This window comes from Numenius arquata, chromosome 1, assembly GCF_964106895.1.
Source record: "Numenius arquata chromosome 1, bNumArq3.hap1.1, whole genome shotgun sequence".
Classification (NCBI taxonomy): Eukaryota; Metazoa; Chordata; class Aves; order Charadriiformes; family Scolopacidae; genus Numenius; species Numenius arquata.
In genome coordinates, this window is record NC_133576.1 from 43919447 (window position 1) to 43943170 (window position 23724).

A 23724-nucleotide genomic window follows, 5' to 3' on the forward strand; every position below is an offset into this window, starting at 1 on the left:
GAATGGATCTTCTGATTAATTGCTCTGTACACATTAGCAACAACTCTCCTCCTCTTCTCTTGGCTACTTCTAGTATTAGTAAGCAAAATTTAGCAAAGTAACCCTTTCAAAGAACAGACCCAGAATGGTTTTCTTTTGATCCTGATCTCTATAGTACATACTCTGAGTTTACTTAATACATAGTTTGTGTTAAGTGGGTTCTTAACTTCATTCTTCTGCTTATTGGAGACTGTGCGAGGGGGGGGTCAGCCTTGGGGTACAAGTTCCTGTGACACCACTAGTTGCTTCCTGAGCTGTATGTTCTTTGCCAAGAGTATCTGTATTGCTTATAAGTTTATCTAAATTTGAGTTCCTGTAATCTAGAACAGTCTGAACTCTAACAGGCTTCTGGTATTGTGATTTGGGGGTGGTCAGTGTTCTTATTTCCAAACAGTGCTGTTCTTACATTCCCTCACAGTCTCATGTTTTCTTCTTGATCATCTGAACTATTACACTTTGCATAGAGAGTCTGAAGATTTTCTTTGGAATTGCCACCACCCCAACACTAACCACCTCCAAAGTCAGAAGCTGGTTTAGTTTTCATGAAAATCATCTGCCTACAGGTTTATCGGCGCTTCTGTCACTTTTTAACTTGCATACATATTTTAAGCACCACACCCATGAAAATAAAAAGAAAAATCCAGACTTTCAATTCCTCTCTAAAGTAATATTTGCTGAAAGTTTTAGAACCGTGATATCTGCATAGAAGTGGTACACCTAGCAGCTCTTTAGATCTGTATCTGTCCTCTCTCTCCCTTAAAAATTCCACAGTTTTGCATACCTGCTCGATCAGCTGCTGGTATGCTGGATTTCCTAGTTTTTTTATGGGGGAAGACAGCAGATGAAGGTTTTGAAGAGATTTTATTCCCCTCTTTATCAGAGTCCATCACTACCAAGCACATATCTGTGAAAAGGAAAAACAGGTCCTTTTCTTTACTTTCCAGACCCTTTGATTCCCTTGCTCTGTTCTGAGGGCAGTAACCATAGTCCAAAAGTTTTGCCCTGTAGCAGGCCTGCAAAAAACACTCATGTAAAATCCTAACCAGGACATCCTTATGCCCGAATCTCATACACTGTGATTTCATATTCTGGATTGTATAGTGAAAGTGCTCAACAAAGAAAGTAGGACATACCTGAACAATATTTTTAAATACCCATATGCACACAAAAATACACGAACAGGTTAAAATAAAGAGGAAAAAGATGAAACCTCTCAATTAATACCAACTGGAAACATCTTACAATTCAGAAACCTGTTAACCGCATTGATTCAGCTGTAGCACTTAAGAGTGTGCTTACCATCAAGATCAGCCATAAAGCATGCTGATGGCAATGGACTCTCCCCAAGCCACTTGTCACCCCAAATTATACTCAGCATAGCAGTAATACCATTCAGGGACTACTCCCAACTCAAGAGCAGAAAGAAACTGCCCTTGCAATGCTAAAGGATCATGCCTTTTAGCTATAGAAATACAAAAGTAGAAGAAAACAAAGAGGCAGAAGAACAAGACTTCTGCAGGCGATTTTAATTTAGATTCTAAAAAATCTGCTGCCTTTCTTAGCCAATGCACAAGCAATTGGGGAATGGCAGTTCACTCTTGAGCTTTTCTTATTCTAGTGGGTCCCATGTAAGGCTGTATAAGACAAAAGTAGCTTTTTAGAACTGTATAACAGTTCTGAGTAAAACCAAAACATTTTCACTACAACTGAAAAAGAATGGCTTCTTTGGCAAATCTGCATATACGTTTAGACTTACACTGATACTTAGGTACCTTTGCTCTTCTACCCAGAAATATTTTTGATGCAACCATCAGTTCTTCAGTTAAAAACTATTTATTTATCCAGTTTGTTCACTCTGAAGAGGCTGAGTCATCAACTAGGCCATCCGTTTTCAAAAACTCAGATAAATCACGGTGATGTATCATCCTTTCTTCTTGTAGGGCAACCATGTATGGAGGTTAGCCTGACTCTAAAGGCTAACAAACTCAGGGTCAGAGCCTACTTGATAAACCGCGCTGTCAACTACAACAGCAAGGGACTATCAGTCCCTATCAGGACTGGGCCCTTAGGAAGGAAAAAAGGCCCCCACACATACCATTGGCAACACTAGTGACCTGCTTCAGCACTGGCTTTTCCATTTTTTTGCCGTAAAAAGCTGCATACCACACTCGCAGCTCAGTTCCTGGTGGGATGTCCCGGGAGGTGGTGAAGTAAATATCATTGTCTTGCTGAAAGGCAGTTAAGTTTTGATGCTCATATTTGGTAGCTGGTCGCACCATCATCATCCAGTTGCAATCATCTTCATTTGAGGTATCAAAATATACCAGGGGCCCACCCTTCTGGAACACCTGCCAAGCAAAACATGCATGCAATAAAACCCTATCAAATCATAACACAAAGTTAAGAAGAATTTTTATTTTCTGCTTTTGCAATTGCCTCTATTCAATGTACATCAGAGACAACTTGCATCAGGCATGTTTCATTTATCAGTCACAACTTCACATGATTAAGTCTGAGATAGACAACCAGGGACAGGATGGGAACAAACTGAACTTCTACCCTAAGAATTCTTGCTATGGACACCTGTTTCTCACAAAATTTGAATGACCGAATATAGGAGAATAGAAGGGAATCCAAACAGCAAGCTGTGAAACGCCCATCAGCCCAAGTCACATTTCTAAGCCTTTACTTCTGAGCTAGGTATTACTGAAGAGTAAGACTGAATTCAATTTTTACCGTAGCATTTTTCCTACCAAAACTTGTCAAGAGAAGAACAAAACAAATGCAAGACAAAAAAAAAAAAATATTTATTCTGCATGTTCCATAAACTTAATGCATATGTCACTCATTAAGCAAATAAAATCAAATTGAAGACAGTCATTAAAACAACTGAAATGAACTGCCATAGTCATTGTCCCTCTTGTAACACCACATGCAGAAGGTAAAAGACAAGCAGTTTTGCTGACTGTATCCTAACCCTATCCCCTATAAGGATGTTCACATCAAACATGAAGAACAAGCCTCTAGTTTGGTTCTTCTATATCTTGCCCAGAGAATGCTTGTTTAGGTAGTCTGTTATAGGGCATGCCTAAATGAGGTCCCAATTAACCCCCCTACACATAATTTTTTTTCCCCATAGTGTTAGCATAAATTCATCACGGGTAAAACTGACTCCTTGTTATTGCTTTCCATGTGACATGTCTTACCTTCAGGGGAAAAACTGATTCTTTTTCCAGCTTGGCAACTCTCTTGGATTCAAAAGGGCCAAACTGGGTACGTTTCACTAGCTGAGTCAGAGCAAATACTCCTTCAGTCCCATCTTCCAATTGTCTTATCTCCAAATTAGAAGGCAGAGATGACCTAAAAATTGAAGAGAGGATTGAGAAAAAAACAACCCAAACAGTTACACGTGGGACAACACTGGAGGAATCCATGGAAGAAAGAAGTCAACATCTATTTCTCCAATCTCCAGTGACAGCAAAGTTTTCTGATGAAAATACTCTAACTCCAATGAGGATTTATAAATAAACAGAAGAGAACAACTATCAGCAGTGAAGGAGGGCCAAATCAGAGCCTACTCGAGAGAGCTCGACCCATGTAAATCCAGGGACCTGACAGGCTGTACCTGAGGGTGCTGACAGAGCAGACCAATACCACACTAAGACTACTCTCTATCATCTTGGAAAGATCACGGGCATCAGGGGAGGTCTCTCATGGCTGAAGGCAAATGTTGCACCCATCTTTAAAAAAGGGCAAAAGGACGATATAAGGAACTACAGGGTTGTTTGGCCTCATTTCAGTCCCTGTGATGGAACAAGACTTTTTCGGAGGCATTTATGACGTTTATTTCTCACATGAGAAGGTTACTGTAAACAGTCACCATGGACTGATTAAGGGTAACACATGCCTGACAAACTGCCAGGGTAAAATGACCAGGTTTGTGAATGAGGGAAGAGCAGTGGATGTCATTTCCTTTGATTTTAGAAAGGCTTTCAACACTATCTCTGTATCCAAGTAGGGATGTTATGGCCTGGATGAGTACACAACTACTCAAGTAAATAACTTGTTGGGTGGTCAGGCTTAGACGGTCATGGTTCTTCACCTGGAGGCCACAACAACTGCGGTACCACAGAAGTCTGTGCTGGGACCTATACTGTTTAACATCTTTATCAACAACCTAGAAGGGGCAATGGAGTGCACTTTCATGCAATTTGCAGATCTCATTAACCAAGGGGGACAGTCCATACGTCTGAGGGCAAGACTGCTAACCAGAGGGATATGGAGATACACACTGACAGGAACCACATGAAATTCCAAGGACAAATGAGAAGTCCTGCAGCTGGGAAGGAAGAACCCCAGCCAGTACCACCACCAGGGAGAAAGACCCTGGGGGCTGCGGTGGGCAGCAAGCTGGACAAAAGGCCATAGCAAGTCCCAGCAGCAAAACTGGTCAAACACATCCTGGATGGTATGAACAGAAGCAGCCAACAGTTTGAGGCAAGGGATTGTCCCCCTCTTCTCTGCACTTGCTGAGTCTATTGCCTCCTGGTTTGGGCTCCCGATATGGGAAAGATATTGACAAACTGGAGTGAGCTCAGGGGAGGACCGCCAGGACCGTCAAGGGCTAGAGCAGTCACCCTGTGAGGAGAGGCTGGGGAAGCAGAGCTTAATCAGCCTGGGGAAGAGATGGCTGTGGGGGCCCAAACAGCCACCTGTGCACACCTACAGGGACGTCATTGAGATGTCAGGAGCTTCCCATGACCTCATGGCAAGAGCAGAAGAGACAATATGCATAAAAATGAAAAATGAGCGGTTCAGGCTGAATAGGTTCTGACTGGAATACCCTGAGACCTCTTCCAAAATGAATTATCCTATGACTCTACAGATCTTTGGTTATGATCATGCTTATTTTAAAAAATAAACTACATCCCTCCCCAAATTAACAACTTATATACTTATGCAGATCACAGCCCTTAAGATGAAAGCCCTAAGTTTCCCTTCTGTCTTCTAGCTCCCATATTACAAACATTGATAAATGGATCACAAGTGCTTCTGTGCTCCCAGCCTCTCTCATTTACCAAACAAGCTTCTGAGAACTATATGTAGTAAATATTGTTACTACATATAATAGACAGAGAACATCTTAAAAAAAAGTCATATGGTTGGAATCACCATATTGGTTTTACAGACACTAAATGCAACCCTGTTTTTTCAGGTCTGTGCTAACAGATGAAAAGCTAAAAATAATCAGGCTACTGACTACTCTAGAGAAGCTGACTCTAGCAGATCGACTTTCCTGTCTAGATGAAAAGAAATACAAGATTGCAATAACAGTGATAAGCAAATGAATTGAAAAAATGCTTCCAGTTTTAATAACAAAATACACAATGTTAGAGACAGTGAAGTTCAGGAGATGTTTCTTCAACACTTCCTTTTCAAACCATAAAGCATCCATTTCATCTTTTCAGTAGGACAGAGGAAACAACGACCATGTGGTTAAGCAACTAGGCTGGTTTTTAAGAGATTCATATCCAGTTTGTGGTTAAACTTGCCCTCAACCTCAAAAACTCACTCTCTCAGCTACTGTTCCCTAGATGTAAAATAAAGGCTGCAATTATGTTTCTTCTTTCCCTTTCTTATCTTAGCTGTTTTCAGCCATTAACTCTTCAGGAAAATAAATACACTTTTCTGTAACACGGCCATTTTTAAACTCTCCTTTCAAATCCACTATCCAGCAGCCCACACTTCCCCTAGAGAAAACTTAGCATCGGCATGTCAAAAAAAGGCTGAAAACCAGTGCATGCATCATATTTGCAAATGTTCACAGTTGGAACATCTGGACACTATGGTAATTCTTCACTCTACAAACAAGTAAGAGCATTAAATTGCAGGGTGAAAAAAAGAAAGAAAAAAGATGAGGTAAGAAATAATAATTTAACTCATTATTGAATCTGCTTGGTATGGGCTAGAGACTTAACTGCACCGCCTAGTTTCTGTGTAAAAGAAAAGCATCTCCATCACCAGTTTCTATTATCCCTATGGGCATTTTGAAATTACCCTCAAGAACAAAGCACCTCTAGAACAGGGCTGTTAAGAGAGTAGCCCCCACTAACACTTGCTGCAGGAAATCATTCATGGTAGGCTTCCAGGCACAGGAAGGTGGTGCCTGGCAGGAGCTGCAGGGAGCGTCCTTTTCTAGGAAGGCCCGGAAAAATGACCACGGCTCTTGCATGAGCGCAGCCAGTGTACACTGTGGGACACCAAGAGCATCCTGCCCAGACAAAGAGGGGTCATGGCACCCACGCAGCATACCCAGCACATTCAGTATTTGTTACAAAATGATCCTGGAAATACGTGGTATGGCTTAGATAGCCGGCATGTGTCAGACTTGCTGCCCACATGCCCATGTTTTCTGTTTGTGACTTCCCAAGACAAAATATTCAAGCTCTAAGCACCCTATATAATACATGAAGACATCTGAACTCTCTTCTCTTTTTGGATTTGTACTGCATCTTCACAATAGTTGTTTCTTTTCCTTAGCCTTACATTGTACACCTTAATATGAATTTTGCTGACAATGCCTCACTGCCTTTCTCTGTAAAGATCACTACTCAGTGTTGTTTTCTCCTAACTAGATTTAGTCTATTTGTTTCTTTTGGCAAGCGTGAATGTTTCTGCTGTGCTATCACAGACTTTCTGACAGAAGCATTACCCCGTATCATTCGTAAAGACTCACAATAATGAGAACAACTTGCTTTGCTTCTCAGTGAAGGAACTACAGAGGTTACACCAAGCAGGAGGACACAACCATTCATACGAATGAGGAATCTTCACACACTTCTCTGAAACTAATACAGTACATCTGAGGAGGAGAAAACGTTGCAGGTACTCGACCAAGCCATGATCCCACCTGACACAATCTGACTTTTTGCCAGAAACCTCAGCAAAGAAGCCAAGTCCTGATGAGCAGCAAGTTATTTTTTGGCTTCAATTCAGTAGAGCACTTAGGTGTGTGCATCAATTTTTCTATTTAATCAAGGCCACGTGCATTCCACAGATTGGGACTTTACTTTTCAGCTGCAAGCGTGATACCCATTAAACAGCAAATAAATTTTAAAGAACTAAAACAGGTGTTAGGTTAATCAGAACTAACACAACTGTTCCTTACCTTGCCCTGCTCAATACAAAAGAGTCTTTGACTGTCACCACCGGGCCCAGTTCAGGACACTCTGAATCATGGTACAGCCCACAGTCGTCGCACCCTGCAAGGAAGCAGACGGCACACAGAAAGGTTGATGGAAAATACTTTTGTAAGACAGCTGCCTCCTTTTTTCAAGGGCCAAATACAAAATCTAGCACCAGGCAAAATACATGCATATAGAGGCAGATGTTTATTTATATTGCTTAAAAGAACATGTATAATTGAACATCAAGTTGATACCTGGCACCTGTGTAGACGAGATAACACACACTGTGATAAGTACTACCAGAAAATTGTTTAAATTCTGTCTTAAAGGAAAATAATTGCCTTACATCCACAGAAAATATTCTGCTTAAAGATGGCATTATTCTTCGAAGTAACATCTAGCAGCTAAAGTAAATCATGTTACTACCTTCACCAGAACCCAGGCTTTTCGAATCAGCTCGGGTAGCGTGGTCTTTTTAGTGACAGGAGGCATAAGCCCAGTAGCAGCACTGGCACGGGACCTCAGCAGGGCACAAGCACACCATGGGAACCCAGGTCTGCCCACAGCCACACTTGACCTGCTCATGCTCCTCACTCACTGCACAGGGAGAGATACCTCCAAGATACCTTCTGGTGTCTTTCCAAACAAGTCAGCTGGCTGCGCAATACACTTTGGCGACCTCTTAATTCACTGCCAGCTTACCTAAATCAACTTTTAGTTTAAGTGGCTGTAAATTACCCAGAACTGAATGGTTCCTAAGAAACGATTTTCAGATCAGGATAATTTGAGGTTTTCTAAAATAAGCCGACTTAACAGGATTTCAAATGCATATACATTGCTTCACTGTGAAAAATTGTCGTCAAACTGCCCTGTCTGGTCAGCTGCTGACACAGCTTAAGAAGAGATCATCACACAGGGGCTATATTCCTATAGTGTACTTTCCACCTGAGCTCCACACTCACAAGGGCAAGTCAGGTAACCCCAGTAAGGATGCAAAGTAGAAGCTGGTTACACCTTGTTTAGGAAAAGAACAAGACAAAAGCCATTTCATTCCAGGCTATGCCCCCTCTGGTAAAGCTACTCTGTACTCCTAACTGGAAACCTCTCCCTCCTAGTGTTTGTTCTAGTGAACTAACAAAAGGATTTCTTCTAAGATGTGGAAAAGGGATTCCAAACTACAATGCACAGCTCCACGTTGTTTCTTCTTCTGGCAATTAAAACAGTTCAGCAGTGGAAATCCACATACATTTGACAAACAGCATTATCAGCTCACGCAACCCCCAAGCCTGGTTGCTGCTTCCTGTACAGCTGTTTGTGCTATCCTCTGGTGAACCAAGGAACGAAACAACCAGCTTTTCCCACCAGTTTATTTGTCAGCTGAATGCAGTTCCCAGTCCAGTTTGCTGCATGGCACCAGATAGCTGTATCAGAGGAAAAGATCAGTGGGCAAGTGCTATCCACATAGCACCACCTCCAAAACTAAGCCTACAGCCAAATAGCCTCCCTTGTCCCACGCTGTTTACCTATCCCCCCCCCCGCCCCCCTAAGGCGTGCCTGTAGCTCACACTGAGTTTAATATTACTGAAATAATCTGGGCTAAATACAAATTTCCAAAACCAGAGGGGGTGGAGGAGCCACACGGGAAAATGTAAACCAGACTGCAGAAAAGAATCGGATTATCATCCACAAAGGGCTGTCATAACCAATGGGGAAAGGAAAGAGCAGCCGGAGCAACAGCTTCTTCAACAGGCTTTGCTGCCAAAGGAAACAAGCACTTTGTCATTGCCCTTCTCTTTTGACAGCCATTGCACAGGTTCAACAAGGTGCACTGTCCAAAACTACAAGCAGGGGAGAGTATAATACTAACATTGTGTAGCAAGTCTCTCAAAATCTAAGGGATGCCTTACAGCAGACATTCCCCAAGGCTGTCACACTTACCATATGTGACAGTTTTAAGAGATTACAGCCACAGGAGAATCACAAAACTAAGCTTGAGATAAATGGTAAAATACCCTGGGCGAGTATATTCACAGACTTCTACAAAAAATATTGCAACACTCTTTTATGTCTATGAAATATGTATTCAATGATGTTAACTATGGGAGTGCACGGTATCATTTACAACTGACTTTTTCAGAACATAAGCAGTCACCATATCCCACAGGAAAAACTTAAAGAGAGCACAAGAAGCTCAAGAAATTCAATGACCACAACCTCCACTGGAAGGGTGAGAACTGTGTTGTGTGACACCTTCTATCTGTGCAATTAGGGAATGGTATCACATCCTCATCCTTGTAGCTATCCTCCAGGGTCTTTTTATGAAGAGGAAGATAAGGTAACTTCACTACTGGTATCTGCAACTCAATAAAAATGCCTATTGAGTCAACACTATTTTTGAAGGAACCCTGGTGAATCTGTGGTGGGGGGAAAAGTGGAACTTTCTGATATTATTGCCATAACGTTCATGTGCAGCTGTGGAGCCATCAGGGGTAAAAGACTGTGGATCCATACTCTGCTCTTCCCAGATCAGATTCACAATATGTGGGACCTCTCTGCTCATACAAGGAGGTAAGCAGACTCTACATCTCTTAACTTTTTTCCACTGTAATACCAGATCCTGCATGTCCAGGCTGGTGACAAAGGAGAGGCTGCAGGGCTAGTATGCAACTGGAAAGCAAGCCTACTAGCCAAGATCCATCAAGCATGGGACACTGCCCACCACACTCCCTGGACACACCAGCCTCTCTTCACACACCATGACCATGTATCACAGGTTACAGAGCCCAGTCTGTCACACAGGGTTATGTAAGAAGGCAGACCACAAACTTGCATGAAGCGCAGGCCTAGCCACAGGGGCACAAGAAAATGCAGTGAATGCCATGAGTGAGACTTGTCAGGGCAGTCAGTGCATCTCTAACTGGGCTTGTCCAGAGAGAATAACAAGCCTGCATTCTCCTCCTGTGGAGCTGCAGATCTTCAACTCAGGCTAGAGATCGGAGTTCCCCACAGACACACCTGGTTGCTAAAGCTGGTTGTATAAACAAAGAACTTAGGCTAGTGTTAGGCCTTCAACCTCACTGACTTCAACCATGAAAAAGCTGTTCTGCTAACTCACATTCAGAGGTCTCTTGTGTTTGCCAACAAAACCAGGAGAATGTACATGCTTGAAATGAGCAACCTTCTCTCTACTCCTCCATAAGCTGTTTGAGGTTCCTTTACATAAACACTTTTCTAAAAAAAAAACTTAGTCTGTTTCAGTCTTCAACTTCAAACTTTCTAAGTAGACAAGTCACATCATGAGAGTTAGATCATTTTCCTTTGTAATACTTACAAATAAACATAGTCTCCTCACTGCTATCTTCAGCCATTTTTCAAACCTGTCAAAACACAAAAGATGAAGTTAGTTCTGAATGACTTTTACTTTCTATATTATTGAAACATCCCTTTATGGAGTAATGATGCTGTCTGACCCAGAGCATATCCAAATACATCGCTGCAAGAGTATCAGTGGAAAGTTAAAGAAATTGAAGTTGCTGAAAATCCCTGAGTGACCACTCTTATCATCAAAAAATAGGAATTCATTCACTTCTTCTCATCGGCAGGCAGGTGTTCAGCCATCTCTAGGAAAGCAGGGCTCCATCACACATAATGGTTACTTGGGAAGACAAATGCCATGACTCCAAATGACCTCCCTTCCTTCTTTTTTCCGCAGCTTTTTATATGTTGAGCATGATATCATATGGCATGGAATATCCCTTCAGTCAGTTGGGGTCAGCTGTCCTGACTGTGTCCCCTCCCAACTTCTTATGCACACCCAGCCTACGTGCTGGTGGGTGGTCTGAAAAGCAGAAAAGGCTTTGATGCTGTGCAAGCACTGCTCAGCAGTAACTAAAACATCCCTGTGTTATCCACACTGTTTGCAGCACAAATCACTACCTGCTGAAATCACTACCAAGAAATCTAAATGTTTGTAGGTTCACAGGCATTTCTCTCTGAGGCAATGCTGTCTCGTGTTCCCCATCCCTCCGCTTGCCAACCTCCAGCCATTCCTGTGTGTGCCCTGCTGTAAGCTCCTGTGGAGCCTCAGAAAACAAGCACGGCCAGAGGACTAATCCAGGCCAGCAACAACCACTGCGGTAACGAGGCCAGTGCAACATTTTATTGAACAGCAGCTTAAAAAAATTCTCTCTCGAGGGCAGATTACTTATTTATTCAACACAATAATCTTAAAATCCTAAAAACTGCAGATATAATCACACATTTGTTCCAACAGCAAAAGTATACTGTGGTAACAAGCATCAGAAAACCTGGGAAAGCAAATCCCGTCTCCATCATTGATCTTCCATGAAATGGTAACTCACCAATTTGCTTTTACCCATAAAGTAAGAATAATCTATATTCACTTTGATAAATCAGTTTTGGCAGTATGTATTAAAAACTTGCATAAACACTATTTGTTCCTCCTCCACTAAGTTTAGACAATCTAAATTATGGTTGGCAAGTAGGCTGTGATTATGCATGGCTAAGATTGCAACACAAGGAACATCCAGAAGATAGTTTTCCCTTTTCTAACCATGAAAAGGCTCTCCTCCTTTCAATTTTTCCAATGCCCCAGTGACAGGCAAAGCAACACGAAGATCATGAGCCAAGTCTAAGAGAAAATGAAGCTGCAGAAACAGCAAGCAGACTGGTCCAGAAGAAAATAGGAAGGAGTAGAAAACTGAAGCTATCAGAGGGAGGAGGACAAGAGGAGAGAAAATATGAACAAAGACACACTAAGATCCTGTCCTTTTTGAGCCCTGTTCAAAAATATGAAGCATTTGCTACTACTACAAAAAAAGCCAAGCCAAAGATGTGCACAAGCACAGCCGTTACTCGGGATCAGCACAGGAGCAGGACTCCCTGTTACGAGTTTACTCTTGAATACAGATGCTTCATATGGTCTGCCTGGCTGGGCTGTGGAAATACGCCTCAGGCTGGAGCCTGGAGCAGCAGTTGCTACACAGGTACTGTCTCTACCGTCTTTTCAGCACAAGCAAAGTCCCGGTCCCACACAAGCCCTTTCACTGTTTCAGGAAGGACTGATTGCTGCTAACGCCACGATGACACCTGTGCACACCAGGGAGCAATGCAGCTGCCAGCTGCACCCATGCTCCACTTCACCTCAAGCCTCCACCAGAAGGAGCAAACAGGTCCCTTCACCAATCCATAGGCTACTCCCAATTAGCAAAGGTCAGTCCATCACCACACAGAGATGCGCTGGGTGGAAAGCCAATATGTGAACTGACTGAAATACAAAGGGACACCTGGTTGCTGTGGCTCTTGGTCACGGCAGGAGGGATCCTGCTGCATAGTTATCTGGAAAACAGCATAAGGAGGATTTTGGTGACTGCGTCTGAGCACCCTGGCATTCCCCTACTGCCCTCCCCAACTCCACCTGATGTCAACAGCACGATCCCTCATAACACCTGCTTCCCCAGGAAGGGGCTAGCACTGCTCATCTGTGGCACAAGCTAGACCTTCCTTGGCTATGGCTTTTGGGGACAAAACTCATGTAATAAAACACTTAAACATTCACATGAAAGCCCAGCGCTGAGCATGTGCAGCAACTCAGGGAATTTCCCAAAAGCTCTTTTCCTGGAAGCACTGTGAACAATGCAAGGGGTATTTAGGGAAACCCAGAGTATAACCGTGCAAAACAAGCCACAGAAAGCGCATCATAGGTTGATGTCAAAAATGGTTTGTTTTGCTTTTTAACCAAGATGCTTTGTGGATGCTGTGTGCTACTTCAAGAGGTGTACGTCCAGTCATTTTTAGACAGTTTGTGTCCTAACAAGACTTTAATCTAAAATATGGCTGAATTAACAAATACTCTTCTTGGTCAATGGTTCAGATACGCAGAGGACGCAGTGCGGCAAGACCAGCAATACTGCTGTGTGACCTGCTTGTCAAAGGGATTCGCCCTCTAGGACTTTCCTGTGCCACATTCTTCACAAACAGCAGACTAATGACACGCGGCATTTCAGAAGCAGCAACGTCAGTCTTGTTCTAAGGGCCGTCAGATGAGAATAGCAGCAAAGGGGCGGAGAAATCATAGTGGCATAAACGTCGTTCAAGGTGATGGGGAGAAAGCGTGAAGGTCCCTCAAACACACCTCACGTAGTCGATAAGGACACTGCATCTCAGTTATTATCTCCATTAGTGTGATTTTCATTTTTGCAGCAAGTGCTTTCATTTTCCCACATCGCAAGATTTCTGATTTGTCATCCATCTTTCCTATGCTCAGCACAGTGGCCTGCTATGCTCCGAAATAAACAGGAACAGGTAACATATTGTGTATCAAATAAACTCACACCTCAACACGCAGGTACAAAAAGTACCTTACATTAGCGTCTGCACCTTGTTGCAAGTTTCTGCATCGTCCTTTTTTCCCCGTTCCTACTTTACAGAAAGTGTACGAAAGGAAGAACAACCCCAAAATGGGTTTAACAATTCTGCTTTGCAGACACATACTACTTCTCACCCATAGGCTTCCAAGTTCCTCACAAATCTCAACTGCATTTCCCAAGAGTTTTTTAAATAAATTGACATTATGCCACCCGTTCCAGCTGGTAAACGGAGTCACGAAGTGCCACGCTAGCTCACATGATGACACTGAAGGTAGACTTCAGAGGTTTTTTTACCCTCATCTGCTATTGTTCTGGACAAGTCAGATTTTTATTTTTTTTCTTTTCAAGCATTTGTATCAGAAAAATATTCCATTAAGTCACATTGCACATAATCATGTTCTTGTCTTGCAGAGATAATCACAGCTTTGGGCAATTCCAGGTATTTTTTTATAAAATAGAGAGCAATCAGTGAAAAATCAGGTGAAAAGCTACACAGAAGAAATCAGAGCATGGGTACAAAGCCTGATTCTGACTGCAGAAAAAAGAGCAGAAAACTAGGATTTTCTGCTTGTATAATTAACTGAGCAATTTTGTACCTGGGAGTAGAACATGCAGCTAAGCACACAAACTCCAGCAGCAACACGAACCTCTGAACATACTGAAACTCCAGGGAAGCCAAATGAAGACACTGAGGAGCTGCGAAGTCACACGTATGTGCCCACAGAGCATGGCGTGCAGCGTTAGCGTCAGGGAACCGCTTGAGCCAGAAGCTATCCAAAAATGTAAGACCTGGTGTAAAACCATGCTTTCCCCTAGTAAACTGCTGAAGAAAGAAATCAGGCTCCGGTGGGAAATTGAGTAATTTTGATCTTGCAAATGGATTTAAAAAATAGGTAGGAATTAAAAAAATAAACCAAATCAATCTGTATTTGAATCTGACAACCAACAATGTAAAATTGGAGTTTCCCTTCCTTCTTTCTCCAGTTTTCCATTAAAGTTCTAGAGTGAGCTTCTACTAGTGTAACTTGAAAAACACAAGTGGACGTGTGGTACTGCAAATACATGTGTGCAAGCAGAATGCACTTAAAGATACCCTTTGTTTTCTTCACGATGTAAGTCACATCTGTTCACCGGAAACTACCTGGCAGAATACCTGGTCAACTACAGTGAGGCCTTGTATTTCTAAGTAATTATGACCGTGCTATGAGTTACTGCTGAGAAGGGGGACGATTTCAGTACCAGTTAGGGGGAGCAGAGAGCAAGAGCAAGAGCAAGAGCAAGTGCTGAGTTTACGCCACCTGCCCTTTCCATCACTCCCCACCATCACGTTCACCCTGCCCAGGGTGAAATGAAATATATGCGAAGTTTGTTTAATGAACGCGAGCTGAAAACAGGCGTATTGCAGAAAAACTACATGAAGTCCTGCAGGCTGGGGCTTTCTTCCTCCCATCAACACACCCCACCTCCTTCCAGAAGGCAGGCACCCCGAGAGCCCGGGCAGGGGTCAGGCAAAGCCAGCGGCCCCTCCGCCGGGAAGGGCCGCTTCCCAGACCTGCGTCCTCCTCCTCCTCCCACCCTCTTCCCTTTGGATCCCGCCCTCACACCTGGAAGCAGCCCCCCCTCCCCCCCCCTTTATCTATCCATCCTGGAGGCGAATCCCTGCCCCACCGAGGCGCTCCTCGCTCCCGCGGCCCCAATGGGAGGGGGGAGCCGTTTCCCTCACAGGGCTCCGCACCCCCCCCAGACCAACGGCTTTACCAGCCGCGCCCCAGGCGGTGGGGACGGCCGTTACACGGCCCCAACGGATCGCCACCGAGCCATCGCCGCCGCCCGGGCCCCACTCGGCGCCCGACACACCGCCCCGGCGGGGCCAGATCCCGGCGGCGCCGCGGGGTGCGGCGTGCGAGCGCCTGTGCGGGGCGGGACGAGGCCCGGCCGCGGCCCCTCGACCGGGGAGCCGAGCGGCGGGATCCCGCACCGCGACCGCCAGAAACCCGGGCGGGTGGCGGGGCCGGGCCCGGCCCGGGATCCGGGAGCGGCTCCGCCGGGTTTTGCCTCGGACCCGCCTGGCCCCCCTCCCTACCGCCCTCCCTCCGCGCGCCGCGGCGCGGTCGCTGTAACAAAGAACAGGCGGCATGGAGGAGGAGGCGGCGGCGGAGGCGGACGAGGCGGAGGCGGCTGGGCCGAAGCCGCCGCCGCCCCGGCGAACCCCCACCGCCGCCCCCGCCTCGGCCCTGCGCGTCCCGAGGAGCGGCGGGGCGGCGAGAGAAGGCGCGACAGGCCGGGCCGCGCGAGGGGCGGTAGGGCGGGAGTCCCGCGTGGAGTGCTCCGCGCGTGGGCCGGGAGTGTGGGGGGGTGCGCGGCGGGCGGGAGCGCGGGGAACCGGCGTTACCTGCCTGGGGAATGGCCAGACCCGGATCGGATCCGGACTCCGGGTTCCGATCCGCTCCGGAAACCACGCGCCACCGGAAGCCGGCGCGGCCGGGCGCAAAGCAGGGCGGGAAGTGTAGTCCCAACGGCGGCGAGGCCCGGGCCGCGGCGGCGGAGTTGGGAGGGGGCGGCGGCGCTGTTGCCCCTCGGCCGGCGGTCTCATCGCTCCAGCTCGCCCCTGGCAGGGCAGCGGGTCGCCCCGGCCGGGTACAACACCTGTGTGAGGGGCGGCCGCCCCCGGCGCGGCGCTTCGGCTCTGGGCTGGAGGAGGAGGAGAAGGAGGAGGAGGAAGGAAGGGGCGGCTACCATGGAACTGGGCTGCACAACTCCCTGCTCCTGGGCGGTATAGGTAGGAGTCCCACGGGCGACCTGTCACCTTCAGAAGGTGTTCGGGGACCATAGCAACCCCACATAGGGCTGTGGGCCCTGTGGGGTTTTTTTTTGGCCGCGCAGCCAAGAACACCCCTCCAGAAGCAGAGGCCTGGGCCAAGAATTACCTAGGCTTTTGGTATCCAAGCGAGGTGCCCCAGCTTTCTCCTCTGGTAAGAAGCAACGCCTACCATGGAGGTTTCCCCCCCTAAAAGCCTTCTGCAGAGCTCCCCGCCACTGTGGCGGGACTGGCTGGTCTTCAGAGTAAGAGCACCCCTGAAGACGCCAAGATGATGGGAAGCAGGTGCCGGCTCCGTCCTCTCCAAGGGATGTGATCTTCTCACAGCTACGTCTTCAAGGCCAGGCCCTTTCTTGCTTCTCACCTTAAGCATCCCGTGTCCCCTCCTGCACACGTACCCGGTTTCAAGAGGAAAGTGCAGAGAGTAAAGTAACTCGCTGCTTGTTAAGTGCTTGGGTAAACGGAAACAGTGCAGCGTTTGGATTTTGAAAATGCCGCCTCTTGGCAAAACAGTGTTAATTGAAGGAGGGGGAACTGTTTATTCTTTAAAAATGACTTGCCAGAAGTTTTCAATGAGCACACGAGTAGTATGGGGAATTTTTCAAGGATCTAACTGCACGTTCGGGTCATTTGCTTTTTCAAAGACCGAAGCCGGCTGGCCTTTAGTTTCGTAGAGTCTGCTTTTACATATTTTCCCAGTACGGTGCATTTTCACATTCACAGTGCTGTCTTTGGGCCTCTGCCTAGGTATCTCCAGCATCCAGTGTGCAAGGGGAGGGTTATTCTACTTGCAGTGCATTCACTCTGTCAGAGTAAGTATTAACTAATTCAGAATGGTTACCTCTATGTTTCCTAGCTGAAGCAGTCTGGATTTACAATGCATGGGAGTTTGGATCCTGTACCTCCAAAATGATTTTTTTTTTTTTTTTTGTGGTTGGTATTCCTACATTTCTGCAGAGTTAACATCAGACAGTGAACTTACATCTTACACCAAGCTCGCTGGGGTAGAGAGATGAACAAAAATGACCATCCCTTCCATTTGTTGTTTAAGACTGAACTAGAGGAAAGAGTATGGTGCCAGACTTGGTGCTACATCCATTCCTGCTCCTGCTCTGATAGGTCTTGTCACTTTGCTAGTGTACACTAAAGGCATCGCACAAGTTACAAAAAGCTCACCCAAGATTAGAGCAGAAAGGAAAAGTAAGAAATTTGTTGGGAGACTATTAGGAGGTTTCAGCTAAGCACTTCAAGAGCATGAAATAAACTGGTATAGAAATGCAGGCAGTAACCCCCACTGAGGTAGCATACAATTTCCTTGCAAAAAGAGGTACCGCACTCACTTTGGGAAGGGAAATAAAACCACTATCATGGGTATTTTCATGTGAATGCCTACTTCTGGTGGGTTTTGATTATTTTCTTTTTCCTCAGTCTGGTAGGGCTTTGTGGCAGCATTAATTTAGAACGTAACTTTTTCAGTAAAATGATGGCAACATTCGCAGGCTGTGCTCATTTTAGTTCTGGTGTCTTCTATACAGAATCTAGGCCCTAACACTCCTCCCTCTTTGCCCCCGCTAATTGCTAACGGCTTCAGGGTAATACAACATAACTGAAAGGAAAAACAACAACAACTACAAAAAGGTCCACAATTCCTTTTTCCATTAGATTCCCACCCAGCCCATGTATTCAAGTGATTTCTCAAGGAGCAAGAAGGGGCTACCGGATATGGCCAGGGTTATCAGAAACAACCCGCTGTGTCAGCACAGTGTAGGTGGAGAACTCTGCTCCTGAATAAACAGGTAAATGGACTGTGTTAAGCAACAGGTCAAATTAGTGAAGGAAGGTAGAAAACCATCTGTTACGCTTGGCTGACTAGGTATGTAGGAAAGCACGCTACACAGAGACAATTGGCTTTTATTGTATGTACAGCAGTAGTTATTTCTTTAAAAAAATCCTCAGGTTTTTTAGTGATATAATAAATCTGTACATCATAGACTTCTTAATTGCACCAACTTAATTTTGTGTACGCACAGAAAAAAAAAAAAACAACCCACCACAGAAAAAGTGACTATCACAGTTGAATGCTAGAAAAAAATGTTTTACCCCACGTGGAATATCAGAGCATAATACATTATTGGGAAATACAACAGAGTTAAAATATCGGAAAGACCTCAGACCCATCCTTCCCAGCTATTTTCACACCGTGCCAGCACCTTGCATAGTAACAGTTTGGATATCCTGAGTGAAATTATATTATTCACCCTTAACTTAAAGTAATCACCCTTGTTATACAGTTAATCTTGAGTTGTTTGTCACCAAGGCTGTGGCTTAGCAATGTACAGAAGCATACGCTGACTTTAAACACATGAATAAATCCACTTAGGTCCTGTGGAGGTCAAAGCATGAGGTCAGCTGTTCCCACTCACAATGGGAACGTGTTAGCCTGGAGCTACGGTATACTTAATTCTGTACCGGGATAAACGCTTACTCAAACTTCAGCTCTACAATTCAAAAACTGCAATGAACCAAAATGAAAAAGCCACGTGGCTCCCACATTGTATAGAGCTCTCGCTCCTTATAACACCCAGAGCTACCAGAGTTGAAATAGATGTTTGTTAAAACAAGAGCAAGAGTCTAATTTTGCTTCCCCATACACATTTGGTAGCATTTCATGTAGTCGACTGCGCTTTTTCCTATGATACTTTGCATATCAGGAACACCAAAACTCTACAAGAAATACACAGCAGAAAGCTGTCCCTTGAAAAAGTACCAGGAAATGCTGTAAAATTTCACTGATCCTCAAAACTGGTGTCATCCCAGGCAATAGAGCACTTCGAAAAAAAGCAGCGCTGTAAGACGAGTCCTCTCAAGAGCAAGACAGCGACTACAGGTCTGTATGACCTGCAGCCCCAACCTCTCCCCAAAAGAAAGTGCAGGGGAAAAAGAAAATCTAACAGAAAGCGTAAGAATAAAGCCCAGTATTTATGCCTGCACAGTTTATGACCTGCCCATTAAGCTGATGAAGCTTGCCAAAGGTATTTTCCTTTTAAATGAATATGAACTTTTTTTCCACCACAGCATTCCTTCTCCTTCCTGCCACCTAAGATTCACAAGTTTCATACGTAGTTAGGAGTGAAATGACTGTCCTTTCTTCCTGGGGTGAACCGAATATGAAATATCGGTGACCTAGGGATAAAGGACTGCCTCCCCTTTAGTGACTGATCTTGGTCACTTTAAGAAAGCTACCTAGCTTGTATTCACACTTGAGATATTCGGTACTTTTATTGTTTTAAGCTACGAAGAAAAATGTAATTCTTGTACTACTTACTCGGTCAAAATCCACACTAGAGCCAAGGCAAATCTTGGTTAGGTAAGGATGCGGGTTGTCTCCATCAAGGCAAATGAAAAGCTAAAATGCCATAATGCAAAATAAACCAAGAACACCACAGATTAAGAAGGTTCAATTATGGACAGAAAAATTCTTTAGAAAGGAAAAGCAAGCCTTCATCTTTTAGTTCTCATAAAATAAATACCACGCCTTCTTTGCTGTATAGAACATCCAGAAACACAAAAGTGTAAGAAAAGGGGCAAAAAGGAAAAAATATTTCACAGGTGGTTTCCAAGCTATTATCTAAAGTAATGAAATTGGAAGACAGAAAACAAGAAGTTTTCTGCATAATATCATGCAGAGATTTGTTCTACTCTTCCAATGTGTAGTTATTAAAAACATGAAGATTGCAAAACATGAAAGAGCAAAATGATTCCTTCCGGCATCCTTCACACAACCGCACAGGAAACATGCAGCACCTGACGGGATACACCACAGCGTTAGCTACGCCAGTTGACAAACCCTCCCTACCCAAACCTGTAGCATAGCTCCCGCTGGCTCTCAGGATCCAACTCACACTGACCTAAATACTAGCACACAAAAAACATAGGTACTCAGATCTCCCCATCTTAAATGACGACCTAATCATCTCAGAAGGTGGGAACGGGATTCGGTATTTGAGGGTCATCACGACTGAGCAACTCAATTGTCCCTTTGTGTTTAGTACTTCAGCTTGTTTTTACAGCAGGACATAAATTATTTGTAGAGAAGGAGGAGGAAGTGAGGAGCACACCAGCCAGATATGGAGGTCAGACATCAAATCAAGCGCTGTTTATTTTCCTGAGGAGTGAAGGCAATTACAAAACAAGATTCCCTTTATACCCCCAATGCCTTGCTTTCCTCATCTTAATAATTCATCTTAATAATTCATTCTCTCTCAATATATGTGAGCTCAAACCTTCACACCGTTTGCAGTATAGAATGTTCTTGGTTCCCACCATCAAGACACGCATTTAGGCAATCACCAAGACCTTAAGAAAGAGGAATGAAACCCAGACTTCTTCAGTGTGTACCTGTTCTTTGGGGTAAGCTAGAAGCAGACCCTACTCCTGTATTCTGCAAGTGATTCAGTGTTATTTCCACCCCATTCTACAGTACATGATAAAGTTTCTGTAAATTAAAATCCCAGTTCAGTAATTTAAGTAGACTTCAAGTAGTGTTAGGTGCTCTATTTGCATTCCCAATTCCATGGCTCTTCGCTTTCAGTGTAAGGGGGTGCTACCCATGGAGCTCAGTCTCACTTTGATTTCTTGAACTCGGCGACCAGCTGTGGTTTTCTCTGACAGCAAACAAGACTGAGCATTTAAAACATGACAGTGATTTGACCCCCCCAACCCTGCCCTGTCACAAAGAGCTCCTAGTAAAGTCAAGTGGAAAAGCGTATGTTGAGAGAATCAGGGTTTCTAATGCTCATACCATGAGCAAGTGAAGAAACCTAACTTCTACTTTGTATCAAATTAACAATAAAAAAAAAGTGTTCAAGCACAAGCTGGACAAACCTGTATTACTGAACTGGGACTTCTAAGCATGTTAGAGCCCTAGAATACTCATTTGTAACCAATTTTCAAAGTACAGAATATTAAAATGCCTTCAAGTGTCTTCATAATAAGCAGCATGCTTAACATACAACTAACGTAAACGTACAACTATTTGATAGTCTGGACTGCTGTCCTACCATGGTGATTTTAAGAGGTTACACATAAACAGTATTTTTAAACATTAGGCTCAGTTAAAAGATTTTGACAGTTCATTTCTTCTAATGTTTTCTTGGTAAAAAAGAAACCAAAACCCTTCTACTTTTATATTCTTTGCAAAATTATTTACCAAGGAATCTACGGTCTATCAGAAGTTTTGAAATGTGTTTCTGTTCTTCAGTGACTTTCTATTTTTTGAAAAACAGTTTAAGTTGAAAGCCCAAATATCTGCCAAAGTGCTGGATGTCTTAAGGGGAGGACAGGGGGAAAAATCACTGTTGGTAAAGCAGGCACAAATCTATCATCCATTCATGTCAGTAATTTAGATGGAATGGATGTTTTTCTTGGCTAAAGAGAACAGGCTTGGTCCTTTGTCCTCAGTGGGAATGTAGATGATGGAAAAGTACAGATATGCATGAAAGATGGTACCTGTGAAATACTGACTGACATTTCACTCTTCTTAATAGCCAAAACAAGAACTATGCTTTTACTTTAATCAGTTTTTCCTTTTCATTTAAAGGAGCCAGCTGCAATATTTAATGAGGAAAAAAAGTAAAAAACCTCACCCAACCAACCACTCACCACATGACAACACTGGTAGATCTAGAAACGGAAAGACCACCAAGGGAATTATTATTATTTTTTTAAAAGCTCTCTTCACAACTGTGTTTTCTAAGTTCTCTGTAAGTGTTTGGCAAGTAAAACAAGCTGTCTAGTGCAAAGCATTATGGGGTTAAATATGCTCTATTCATCATTTATTGCTCCTAGCTTTGCATTTGATATGATGGTTAATACACTTGTCTAACAAGTACTGGGGAGAAGGAACTGGAGCCCCTAAAGACAGGTTTTTGCATTAGCAACGCAGCTTCTCACACAGGGAAGAAAAGCTACATATAAGAATTTGTAAATGTTTTGTTTGCAAGTAGACTCAAGTAGACTTTAAAAAAAGTTCTGTTTTTTTAAGCATAACTTCTGCACAGAACATTAAACAATATGCTAGTATAAGTATTTGCATAATTTATTGATTTATGGCTAATATCAAAGGCATCTCTCCAGCTACATGGACTGAGCAGTTATTACAGCAGACTACAGTTACTACAGTAGGCTATCTTAATCATCATTTTAGTTCTGCTTCTGAAAACTTACCCGTTTCCAAATTACAATACAAACTGGATCCGAGTCTCTCTTTTCCCTTTCAGCCTGACTAGAAAAACAAGTTGAGACTTGCGCTGCTACTATTCCAGGCTGCAGTAAGGAAGCACAGTGGTATCTTCTCTCTTTATAGTGGTTCAGTCATGCAGCAGACAGGATGTTTCAGCTCTTAGCTCCCCATTAATGTAAAATAGGTGCTTATACACACAGGTCCTCCCCACCTGCACCTTTCCCCATTCTCCCTCATCTTCTACAATAAACCACATGGTCCTCCAAAAGCTGTCATGATACAATTAGCACTGCTTGTATTTGGAGGAGCAACTTTATAATCAGAGGGAAAAAGCGTTCTGGAAAAATAAATTAAAAAAGACAAGCTTTCTGTTTATTCCTGGACCACTGTATTAGTGAACATCATTTTATGCAAGTCATCAGCTGTATTTGTATTCTCTAGCACTGCTCTGTAAACAAATGGTCAACTGACGTGCAAGTATCCCATCAGAGAGTGTTCAGTCTTATACGTATGGTTCTGCCGAAGCACCATTCAGTTTGTTCTTGCTTTTGTTTTTGGAAAGGAGTTTTCTGTTCAGAATACGTGAAAGCGTGCCTCCCTTCTTGCGTGTTTCCTCTGACAGTGGCTGCTGCAGGTAGACAAGGTCGTTGTGCGACTGGCTCATTCCTGGATCCTTCTGATGATGTCGCCGGCGGAAAAAGAGCTTCGCGCTTTTTTTCAAAATCCCACCTGCAGAAGCAAACAGCAGAGGTGCAGGACACTTTAGACAGATCAGGCTGCTTTCCTCCTGGAGCTCACCTTTACCTGTAGCTGCAGCATGACTGAAAAAAGCCTTGGTCTTAACATTTCCAGTCTAAGCATCACCCTGGTAACTATTCAAACAATGTTAGAAAGCTAAGAGCGTGGTGAATCTAAAGCAAGAATATCGATGGTTTGTAACCTAGAGGCCATAATAGTAGGAGTTCCACCTTGGAACAAGTAATTTCAGATACTGGCAAACGTGAGCAATCATCGTGCTTTCAGCCAGAGACACACATACATACACTACAT

The 23724-nt window shown here is 44.1% G+C and overlaps 2 protein-coding genes across 4 annotated transcripts in view; both read right to left on the bottom strand.

Moving 5' to 3' along the window:
- PRDM15 (PR/SET domain 15) overlaps positions 1-10597 on the bottom strand; it is a 33467-nt gene extending 22870 nt beyond the window's left edge. For both annotated transcript variants that reach the window (XM_074147015.1, XM_074147014.1), the window contains exons 1-4: positions 10558-10597; positions 7208-7301; positions 3246-3399; positions 2135-2387 (exon numbers count right to left, since the gene is read on the bottom strand). In XM_074147015.1, coding sequence (XP_074003116.1) covers positions 2135-2387; positions 3246-3399; positions 7208-7301; positions 10558-10594 — 538 coding nt within the window. In that variant the 5' untranslated portion in view covers positions 10595-10597. The remainder of the gene's footprint in view (positions 1-2134; positions 2388-3245; positions 3400-7207; positions 7302-10557) is intronic.
- An 11911-nt stretch (positions 10598-22508) lies between these two features.
- Positions 22509-23724, bottom strand: part of C2CD2 (C2 calcium dependent domain containing 2) — a 42799-nt gene continuing 41583 nt past the window's right edge. For both annotated transcript variants that reach the window (XM_074152030.1, XM_074152022.1), the window contains exon 14: positions 22509-23403. In XM_074152030.1, the coding sequence (XP_074008131.1) occupies positions 23177-23403 (227 nt within the window). In that variant the 3' untranslated portion in view covers positions 22509-23176. The remainder of the gene's footprint in view (positions 23404-23724) is intronic.